We start from the raw sequence: 11662 nt of genomic DNA on the forward strand, positions 1-11662 counted from the left end.
ATGCCGTGGGCACTGATGCCCTCCATAACATCACAGATGCTGGCTTTTGCACCTTTCTCTGATGATAAACTGGATGGTCATGTTTACCTTTGGCACTGAGAAATCAACGTCCGGTTTTCCTGAAAACAAGCTGAAATGTGGATTCATCTGACCACAGCACATGTTTCCACTGTTTCAGTCCATCTGAGATGAGTTTGGGCCCAGAAAAATTGGAGGTGTTTCTGTATAGAATTGATGAGTGGCTTCCTCCTTGTGTAATACAGTTTCAGGTTGCATTTCTGGATACAGCAGCGGACTGTGTTAAGTGTCAACTGTTTTCTCCCGAGCCCATGTAACTATATTTGTCACATTAGCATGACGGTTTCTCAGGTAGTGCCGCCTGAGGGTTCGAAGGTCATGTACATTCAATAGTGGTTTCCCTTATGTACTGAGATGTCTCTGAATCCCCTGAATCTTTTCACAATATTATGTACTGTAGATTTTGAAAGACCAAAAATCTTACATTGAGAAATGTTCTGTTAGAATTGACGAACAATTCACTCATGAATTTTGGCAGAAAGCAGTAAGCCACACCCCATGCTTGCTTGCAAAGACTGAGGCCCTGTCCACACGGCAACGGATTCAGGTGAATCTGATAAAATTGCTTATCGTTTCGGCCTGGCGTCCACACAGCACCGGCGTTTTAGGTGCCCCAAAACGAAATCTTTTGAGAACGGGTTCCAGAGTGGAAAAATCTGGCAACAGCCCCGTTGCGAAGTCGTCTGGATTAGTAGAACAGATTTGTTTACGATGATATCACAACCACATGACTGTCAGTGCTTCACGCTGGGTAGAAGTGTAACAAACTCGATGCGAGTTGTCAACAAATCCTATAACTTGGTTCATGAAACGAGCTTACAAAATATTTTCACTGTGAATATTTATTGTGCAATGGTGCAAAGAGAGAGAGAGAGAGAGAGAGAGAGAGAGAGAGAGAGAGAGAATAGCCCTTAGGGCAGAGTCTTTAGTCCAAACACTGCGGAAGCAGTACCAAACCGCGCACCGCCCGTGCGCTTTCCAAAAACAAAAACAATCCCACCAGCAAAAATAGGAAAAAAAAAGGAGCGATCTCACCTCTTCAGATGTTGGTTTAAGTCCGACAATACATTCCTCAAAAAGGGCGTAGAAGAACAAAGTAATCCATCAACGTGTAGCATTCAATTTATTCTGGACCATTAAAGAATTCTAGAGGATATCAGAATGTTGGCGTACCGGCTTCCATCTACCCCCATTCATTCCTCTTTCCGCAACTTTCGTTTTACGCTACTGATTAATAATCAAAACTTTATGTGGCTAATGCTACAGAAGAAGGGGTTTATGCGCATGCGTCTACTTCTTTTATTGTTCTGGTGTCTCCGATGGGACCGTCTTACAGTGCACGTAGAGGTGTGGCATGTGTATTGCATCGTTTTCAGCAAGCGCTGCGTTGCCATATGTACCTGAAATTTTACTGATCCGTTGCCCATGTGGACGCGATATTTAAAAAAAAATCTCGTTGCCGTTGTCGTATGGATGTAGCCTGAACCTTTGGTGTTGCACCTTTTATACCCAATCATGTGACCAATTACACTGCTGAATGTGGAATCTTCCAAAATGGTGTGACTTGAATATCCTATTTTGCCTCTGTCGCAGCTTTTTTTTTTGAGTGTGTGTGTGTGTGTGTGTGTGTGTGTGTGTGTACACAAAGTTAGATTTTAACCACCCATGTGCACAGTTTCCCACACTTTTTGGAATTAGGTTTAACCTAATTCCAAAAAGTGTGGGATAGTTAAAATCTAACTATAATATATATAATTGCAGCATGTCTTGCCAGATGGCAGTAGGTACCATTTTTATGATGGCCTTTGGTATAACCCAAAAGCGAGCAGAACTCGCAATCTCCCAGTTGAGAGGTAGACACGTTAACCATTAATATACAGCTCTGGAAAAAAAATTAAGAGACCACTGCAAAATTATCAGTTTCTCTGGTTTTACTAATTATTGGTATCTGTTTGAGGAACATGAACATTTTTGTTTTATTCCATGAGCTACTGACAATATTTCCCCCAAATTCCACGTGAAAATATTGTCACTTAGAGCATTTAAATGCAGAAAATGACAAATGGTCAAAATAAGAAAAAAGGTGAAGCATTTTCAAATATTCAATAACGCATAGTAATTGAGATCATACTCAAACAATACTAATGTTTGAACTTAGGATGAGTTCAGAAATCAAAATTTGGTGGAATAACCCTGATATTTAAATCACAGCTTTCATGTATCTTAGCATGCTTTCCACCAGTCTTTCACAGTGCTCTTGGGTGACATGATACCACTTCTGGTGCAAAAATTCAATCAGCTCAAATTTATTTGATGTTTTGTGACCATCCATCTTCCTCCTGATCACATTCCAGAGATTTTCAATGGGGTTCAGGTCTGGAGATTGGGCTGGCCATGACAGGGTCTTGATCTCGTGGTTCTCCATCCACACCTTGATTGATCTGGTTGTGTGGCATGCAGCATTGTTCTGCTGGAATACACAATCCTCAGAGTTAGGGAACATTTGTCAGAGCAGAAGGAAGCAAGTTTTCTTCCAGCATAACCTTGTACACGGCTTGATTCATTTGTCCTTCACAAACAAAAATCTGTCTCATTCCGGCCTTGGTGAAGCACCTCCAGATCATCACAGATCCTCCACCAAATTTCAAAATGGGTGCGAGACGCTGTGGCTTGTAGGCCTCTCCAGGTCTCTGTCTAACCATTAGATGACCAGGTGATGGGAAAAAGCTGAAAATTGGACTCATCCGGTAAGATGACCTAACTTCAGCCCTCTCCAGTTCAAACCTTAAGATTTTTAGTAAACTTCAGTCTGGCTCTTCTTTGTTTCTCATTGATGAAGGGCTTTTTCTAACTTCACATAACTTCAGCCCTACCTGGAGGAGCCTGTTTTGAACCATCCTTGCTGTGCACTTAACCCAAACTGCCATTTGCCATTCTTTCTGTAGGTCACTTGATGTCATCCTATGGCTGTTGAACAACATTCGAAGGAGTTGACGAGCATCCCAGTCAGTGGAGAGTCATTTTCATCGTCTGCCAGTCTGTAACTTTGTTGTCCCCAATGTCTGCTGCTTGACCTTGTTCTGATGAATTGCCATCTTTGAAATTTTGACGATGGAAGCAACCTGACGCTCACTGTATCCCTCTGTCAGTAAAGCCAGAATTGAACCCTTCTTTTTTCACTCAAAACTTTTCTTTTTAACTTTTTTGGCATGATGAATAGATATTTTTGTATTCTGATTAAATTTAAGCTATGACTAGCACTGTTTATGCCATTTAAATTGGTCTTATTGCACAAGGATACTGATGACCACAGCAATGGTTTTTAAACTTTTCTGTATATCTTACTGTATATCAGCTGTAAATTGTCAATCTGCTGTAACTGTAAATCCTACAGCTATGGACCAGCATTTTTAAGGAATGTTCAAATCAACCACCTGAATGGGGAAAAAACTGAGATTTCAGTGATTAGTCAACATTATGTGTTGACTTCCAGAAAAGAGTCCAAAGGCTTAAACAGTTAAGGCCACTAAAAACTCACCTTAGTATGACAGAATATTACATATGAAAGCAATATCATTTCATAGCTTTCTTTTATACTTTATATTCAAGATTAAAAGTATTGAGCAAAAGCAAATTCAATAAACCAAATCACATCAGATTACATCATGGACACTAGTTCATGGGAGATTGCTTTTTTTTGTTTTTCAGGAATGTAAAATATTTCTTGTTTGTGAATAATTTTTGACCATTTCAATTGGTTTTGATTTTTTTCTGGTTATAGCAAATATTTTATTTATTTTCTAAAAAGCTAAGTGCGATAGGGCTCACTGTACTTTATTTGAAATAAAGTGTAGAATTGTACCATGTTATAGTTGAGGAAGTAGTCAATTTTAAAATTGACATAAGATTCCTGCATGTTTTTGTCTGTCACATACCTGGAGTTCTTGTTATGAACATAATTACATGCTAAGAATGTAGACTGGAAATTATATAACTCATCCAGTAATGCACATATTTCCTGTGTAAAGGAGGACAGTCCCATGATGTAACAGGTCAGACCAGTAATACTGTACGTTTCAGGAACACTGGGTAGCTATAAAACAGTATTGAGAGACTACACGGACAACTGCAGACTTATGCAGAGAGAAACCAAGTGTTGAATGCAAAGATGCTGAGATTTGAGTGTGTGGTTGTGGTCCTGGTCTTATATTTAAAAGGTAAGGCTTTTGCAATTATTACTGATGAATGTTTCTTAATTTATTTTTCAAAAAAAATATTACAATGTGAAATTAAACACGAAATTGTTCAAGAGAAAACACTTCTGTATGAATAATTATAGTTGTAATTACCACAATCACAGGAAACTTGGTCTAATTTAACAATCTGGCTTCCACTCTTATTGTTCAGCAGCTTATAAAACAATATTAAATCACAATGAATGCTTAACTCAGTTCATTTTCTCATTTCAGGTTCCCTTTCCCAGCTCAATGGTAGGTTCTTCTCTTAATCTTAATCACTCCCACTGTTTGCTGTTGGCATTTCTTTTCCTCTGTTCTGCTCCATAAGATTCTGATGGCATTTAATGACCATGGGTTTGTAACTGATGTTTCTCTTCTCTCAGTTTGTGGTCATGCACCTTTTAACACCCGTATTGTGGGTGGACAGAGTGCATCAGATGGGACGTGGCCATGGCAGGTTAGTTTACAGAGTCCTGCTTATACTGGTGGCCATTTCTGTGCAGGATCCCTCATCAACAAAGACTGGGTCCTGACAGCAGCCCACTGTTTCTCCAGGTTAAATTCACACAAAATTTTCCATATGACATTGTCCTGAGATGTAAATGAATAAATGGCTCAATTGTTTTTGGTTTTTTTTTTCCCCTTCAGCACCAAGACTTCTGGCCTGACTGTGTATTTGGGGAAACAGACTCTAAGTGGCTTGAATCCCAATCAAATTGCAAGAGGTGTTAAACAGGTGATCCTTCACCCCAACTACAACAGTGCAACCCAAGACAATGACATTGCCCTTCTGCTTCTGAACTCGTCTGTCACCTTCACGGACTACATCATACCAGTGTGCCTGGCAGGTGAAGGCAGCAATTTTCCACATGGCATCCTTAGCTGGATCACAGGCTGGGGAACCATTGCATCTGGAGGTAAAAGACATACTGTACACAGGCGCAAATGCATAGCTCCATGTACAATAAACACATCTATAGTAGCAGTTCATCGAGGTATATTTTTATTTCTTTTCTAAGATATGTTTGTGTTTGTGTAGTGCCACTGCCATCTCCTGGTGTGCTGCAGGACGCAGTGGTGCCCATTGCCGATACACTGCTTTGTGATTTTCTGCTTGGATTTGGATCCATTACCCCAAATATGATATGTGCTGGTTATATCCAAGGAGGAAAGGACACCTGCCAGGTACAAACAGAATCACAGATACAATATGAACAAATATCTCAATAACACAACCTACAATGGAAGTTGTAGATCAAACTTCTTGTGTGAACACATAATACAATTGTGTATGGTACTTAACAATCAAAAACAGCAAAAGTTGTTTCTCTTTTGAAAGGGGGATTCTGGAGGACCCTTGATGATTAAGCAGGGTGCAGTCTGGATTCAAGCTGGTATCACTAGCTGGGGTAAGGGTTGTGCTCAGCCCTACTCACCTGGTGTGTATACTCGGGTGTCCCAGTACCAGACCTGGCTATCCAGTGTCATAAACCAAAATCTGCCAGGCTTTATCAAGTAAGACATTATTTGGTCATGAATTTATATCTATAAATAGACACACAGTATATCTCAGGCCATGATTCACTGACTGGCTCTTACAGCAATTCACTAGCCCTTGATCATAATGTGCTTTTGTGTCTTGCCAGATACTAACACAGTGGGATGATCGGTGGCCATACTGAAGGATCAGACATGACCATGTACTGTATTATATAACATAAGATGTCTATATGTTTTCTAAACAGATTTATATTTATTATTTTTTTACTGGTATTAATCTGATAATTTATCTACACAGAGATTTTGTTGTAAAAATGATGAATGTTGTGACAATCATCTTGTATGGTGCTACATGTACAGAGGATCATATTTTTTTAAATGTACTATATTCACTTTAATTAGCTACTCAGATAATTAAATAGGAATTTCCTGCATAAATATTTTGATTTGTGAGTCATCATTTTTATGTGGGGCCTATTTGTGAGCAATTTGTGGTCAGTTACATTTCGCTTGAGCAGGTACATTTCTAACGATTGAGATCTTGGTACAATCAATAAAAAGTTTGCTTTTAAACCAATTATCATGACATGAGGAATATTAATCGAGGCATGGAGGGCAAGAAGGGCAAGAAGTGGATGAATATGGGCATTATTGTGAATCATTTACTGGAAGATGCTAACATGTCACCTAATGTCTTTATTATGCAAACGCAAACGGGTTAAGGTCACATCAAACAGACAAATATTTCTGTTACAAATATTACAATATTTGGGCGGCACAGTGGTGTAGTGGTTAGCGCTGTTGCCTCACAGCAAGAAGGTCTGGGTTCGAGCCCCGTGGCCGGCGAGGGCCTTTCTGTGCGGAGTTTGCATGTTCTCCCCGTGTCCGCGTGGGTTTCCTCCGGGTGCTCCGGTTTCCCCCACAGTCCAAAGACATGCAGGTTAGGTTAACTGGTGACTCTAAATTGAGCGTAGGTGTGAATGTGAGTGTGAATGGTTGTCTGTGTCTATGTGTCAGCCCTGTGATGACCTGGCGACTTGTCCAGGGTGTACCCCGCCTTTCGCCCGTAGTCAGCTGGGATAGGCTCCAGCTTGCCTGCGACCCTGTAGAAGGATAAAGCGGCTACAGATAATGAGATGAGATATTACAATATTCTAAAATGATGAAAATTTAAGAACAGAGATGGCACAAAAGAGTCTATTACCTTTATTTCCCAAAAGTTGCAGTTCTGTCTTGCATGGCACCCTGGGTACCCCCTCAGTCCCCCTCCCCCCAAAGTTTTTTCTAATTACCCCAATCCCCCCTGTCAGCCAAAAAAGCATAATTTTTGCACTAAGGCCATTATTAAAAAAATGTTCTGTTTCCGGTCCACTGGCCGGGTGAGTGCCGTTTGTGCGGTTGAAATTTTTTTTTTAACACCGGTTTTTCGACATTTTTTTTAGGGTTTGTAAATCTAAAATCGAACTTGACATTTACGCATTCCCAGGGCTTTCCACTAAGGCTTATACTAGGCAGCCATGACAAATAAGTAGCCAGCTGGGGGGGAGTAAACACAAAATAAACTCCTGTGCACGCAGTTCCCAGGATTAAATATATTTTCCACAGACCATTTCTTTATTCACTTTACTCAAATACAAAGTAAAATGGCAGTAAATCTTCTTTCTTTTCTTGCGTATTGCATCATGAGGCGTTCCTGGCTTGTAAATCTCTTATTTTCGGTGCATGACACATTCACGCAGCTGAGCATGCTATGAATTAACAATGACAACGGTCTGCAGTGGGGCTACACAATTACACACTCAGCGAACGTTTCTCCATTTGTGTATGAAAATACACTCCAACCACTCAGTTTGGTTTCATTCACAACCAATGGTGTCTTTTGATGCCAGCACGTAATTGAACGAGAGAAGACTGGTTTACCGGAGACAAAATAAGCGTTATCTCTGCTTCTGTTCCCTCCGACGGCGGTCCACTGGTAGAGCCCATCAGGAGCGGATGTGCGGGTTTTGCAGTGAAAGAACGGGGAGAGGTTCTTGCTTCAACAGTGATTGAATGGAACTTCTTCCAATTTATATCTTCGAGATTTCGGCTGAGTGGAGTTTTGGGGGGCTGGAGGTGTGATCCGGGATTTGCAGGAAGTGAGTGAGATGGAGGGGATTGAGGAGGCAGATGAAGGTGGTGATCTAGCGTCAAGCGACTACAATGAGAGAAATATATACTCAGGAGAATGGCAGAGGGTCAATCAAGGAAGTAAGAAAAGGAAAGAACTAGAACCCGATGAAGAGAGGAGAGAGGAAGGTAAAATAAATGAAATTAAAGTTATCCTTAGATTCCAATCCCCGTGTACTTTAAATCCTTTAAAAGTTAGTGAGGCAGTATACAAGTTAGTAGGTGAAGTACAAACAGTCAAAACTTTAAGAGATGGCAATTTGATGATTGTGTGTAGAGATAGAGACCAGCAGCAGGGGTTAATGAAGTGTAAAACTCTATTGGGGAAAGCGATAAAGCCGCAAGTGTGGGAGGAAAAGGGCAAGTGTATGGGTGTGATATCTGGAGTATCTACTGAGTTGACAGAGGAACAGATCCGAGTTAACATGAAAGGGGTTAAAGTAACCAAGGTGAAACGTTTGCCTATTACAAGAGATGGAGTTACAAGTCCTAGTTTGTCAGTTATGATAGCTCTGGACAAAGAGCGATTACTGGAAAGAGTTAAGATTGGGTATGTCAGTTATGCAGTACGAGCGTACATTCCTCCACCAACAAGGTGTTTTAAATGCCAAAGGTTCAGGCATATTGCTGCAGCCTGTAGGGCTAAAGCCAGGTGTGCCAAGTGTGGGGGAGAACATGAATATGGTAAGTGTGCTGTAGGAGCTAAAATAAAGTGTTGTAACTGTGGAGGGGAGCACAGCGCTGCTTATAAAGGATGTGAGGCCCATAAAAGAGCAGTACGGATTCAAAACATAAGGGTGAAGGAGAAACTTACCTATGCTGATGCAATCAAAAAGATAGATAGCAAAATACGATCTGATGCTAAAGCAGTGTCTGTATCTCAACCTGTGTCTCAACCTCCTACTCAAAGAGTTGCACAATCTTTGAATTATAAAGTTTCTGAAGACACCTTGATTGTGGAGAAGAAAAAGTTTGTTGCCTTCATAGTGGAAGTTATCAATTGCTCAGCTCAGACAGATAGCAGAACAGAGAGAATAAAGATTATCACAAGAGCAGCAGAAAAAGTACCTGGATATAGGGGAATTATCCATTGAGTCTGTAAATGCAGTATTAGCGACCAGAGTGTCTGAAAGTCAGCAGTCATGTGGTGGTGTTTTATAATGGTATTGTCCATATTACAGTGGAATGCCAGGAGTCTAATTGCGAATGGGCAAGAATTTAAACAGTTTATTGAAGAACAGCAGGTTAAACCTAATATCATTTGTATTCAAGAAACATGGTTAAAGCCATCACTTGACTTTATAATCTATGGATATGTAGCAGTATGCAAAGATAGAAGCCTAGGAACAGGTGGGGGAGTAGCCACATTTATTCAACAGGGACTTAATTATAAAGCACAAAATATAAATGAAGAAATTGAAGTAATATCAGTGGAAGCATGGGTGGGTAGAACTAAGTTTAAAATAATTAACTTCTATAACCCTTGTCAAAAGATTAGAAGAGATTTTTTAGATAGTTTTTGTGTGGAGGGAAATTGTAGAAATATTTTATGTGGAGACTTCAATGCTTATAACACATTATGGGGAAGCAAAAGAACAGATGATAATGGGAGTACTGTTGAGGAGTTTATGAATGACCACAATCTAGTCTGTTTAAATGATGGAACAGGCACTAGGTTTGATCTAGTACATGGAACAGAATCAGCACTTGACCTTATCTTACTTTCAGAACGATTAGCAGGAGTCAGTCAGTGGGAAGTTCTTAATAATAACCCATTAGGAAGTGATCATTACCCAGTTTGGACAAAGATACAAGAGCAGAATGTTAATTTGGAAGAAAACTGGTACCCAAGATGGAAAATGAGAGAGGCTAATTGGGGGCTATATAGCATGAAGGCAAGTGGCAAACTTATGGAGAATATGTCAAACTTAAGTGATGTTGAATTAGTAAATTCCATAATCACAAATATATTATATGAGTCAGCAGAGGAGGTTCTGGGTGAGTCTTCTGGGATAAGGGAAAAGAAAATGGTGCCATGGTGGTCAGATGAATGTAAAAAAGCAGTCAAAGCCAGAAATAAAGCATTTAGAATGGTGAAATCTAATCATTCCTTCAATAATTTAATACTATATAAAAAGGCACAGTCTCAAGCTAAAAGAGTAATAAGGGAAACTAAGAGGAATTACTGGAGGAGTTTCTGTAATAATATTGGATCAGAAGTCAAGGTCTCCGAGATATGGGGAATGATCAGAAAGATGGGAGGAATAAGAAGGGATTTCTCTTTACCAGTAATTAAAGACAGTGATGGTGAAGCAGTAAATAATGATGAAAAAGCAGAGATGCTTGCTAGGGCCTTTGTTAAAGTGCGTAGGTCTAAAAACTTAACAAATGAAGAGTTATTATGGAGAACAAAAATTATTGAAGATAATGAAAATGTATTAGGAAAGAAAGATATAAGTGAGGGCGCACTTGATAATAATTTTACATTATTTGAACTGAAAAGAGCATTAGTGGGTGTTAAAAATACGTCTCCAGGTAAAGATAGAATTTGTTACAAAATGATTGAACAATTATCTGATGTGGCTAAAAGTGTGATTTTAAAGTTATATAATGAGATTTGGGAGCAAGGTAAGCTGCCCTCTAGCTGGAAACGTTCAGTAGTGGTACCTATAGCTAAACCAGGTAAGGATAAAGCAGAGGTCAAAAGCTATAGGCCTATAGCACTAACATCTAATCTTTGTAAGTTAATGGAAAGGATGATAACTAAGAGGTTAGTATACGAGATTGAAAAAAGAAGTCTTTTCTCTCCACATCAAAGTGGGTTTAGAAATGGCCATACTACTATGGATCCAATAATCTGCCTAGAAAATGAAATTAGGAAAGCTCAATCAAATAAGGAGTCAGTCTTGGCAACATTCTTTGATATTGAAAAAGCATATGATATGCTCTGGAAAGAGGGTCTTTTACTTAAATTGAATAAAATGGGAATAGAAGGCAAAATGTTCAATTGGATTAGAGATTTTTTAAGGAATAGAACCATAGAGGTAAGAGTTGGAGCGAGCCATTCAAAAATCTACGCTATAGAAAATGGTACCCCACAGGGTAGCGTCTGCAGCCCAATTCTATTTAATATAATGATTAATGATGTTTTAACAATATTGATTCCAGAATCAGTAGAGCACTTTATGCAGATGATGGAGCACTGTGGGTGAGAGGCCGAAATTCTGATAGTCTAAGGAACAGAATGCAAACAGCTCTAAACGAGGTTGAAAGATGGTCACATGAGTGGGGGTTTCATTTGTCTGTTGAAAAGACACAAGTTATATGTTTCTCAAAAAAAAAAGGGTTAACCCTACAGTGGACCTCAGGTTGTATGGGCAGCCACTTAAGCAAACGGATAATTTAAGATACCTTGGTGTATGGTTCGATAAACTTTCTTTTAAAAATCATATTCAAAAGGTTATAGACAAATGTAAAAAGGGAATTAATATTCTGAAATGCTTAGCAGGGAATGACTGGGTGGCATCAAGCACATCCTTGAAAAGAATTTATAGTGCCCTAATCCGACCAGTGTTGGATTATGGATGTATAGCATATAATTCAGCAGCCAAGACTTCCTTGTTAGAGCTAAACAAGATACAAGCCAAAGCCCTCCATATATGCTGTGGTGCCTTCAG

The 11662-nt window shown here is 39.5% G+C and overlaps 1 protein-coding gene across 1 annotated transcript; it reads left to right on the top strand.

The window, feature by feature from the left end:
- The first annotated feature begins 4150 nt into the window (after window positions 1-4150).
- LOC132885493 (serine protease 27-like) lies at window positions 4151-6222 on the top strand. Its single transcript, XM_060920209.1, has 7 exons — window positions 4151-4295; window positions 4548-4568; window positions 4700-4871; window positions 4965-5233; window positions 5356-5501; window positions 5656-5831; window positions 5963-6222. The coding sequence occupies exons 1-7, from the start codon at window positions 4247-4249 to the stop codon at window positions 5967-5969; spliced, it is 840 nt and encodes a 279-aa protein (XP_060776192.1). The 5' UTR covers window positions 4151-4246; the 3' UTR covers window positions 5970-6222.
- Window positions 6223-11662: the final 5440 nt, after the last annotated feature.

The sequence above is a fragment of the Neoarius graeffei genome, chromosome 4 (assembly GCF_027579695.1).
Source record: "Neoarius graeffei isolate fNeoGra1 chromosome 4, fNeoGra1.pri, whole genome shotgun sequence".
Lineage (NCBI taxonomy): Eukaryota > Metazoa > Chordata > Actinopteri > Siluriformes > Ariidae > Neoarius > Neoarius graeffei.

Excerpts from the sequence above, each read along its gene's own strand:
- LOC132885493 (XM_060920209.1), top strand. The coding sequence starts at position 4,247 with ATGCTGAGATTTGAGTGTGTGGTTGTGGTCCTGGTCTTATATTTAAAA. Across the intron at positions 4,569-4,699 it reads TTCCCTTTCCCAGCTCAATG|TTTGTGGTCATGCACCTTTT; the intron begins GTAGGTTCTTCT and ends CTCTTCTCTCAG. Across the intron at positions 5,502-5,655 it reads GAGGAAAGGACACCTGCCAG|GGGGATTCTGGAGGACCCTT; the intron begins GTACAAACAGAA and ends CTCTTTTGAAAG.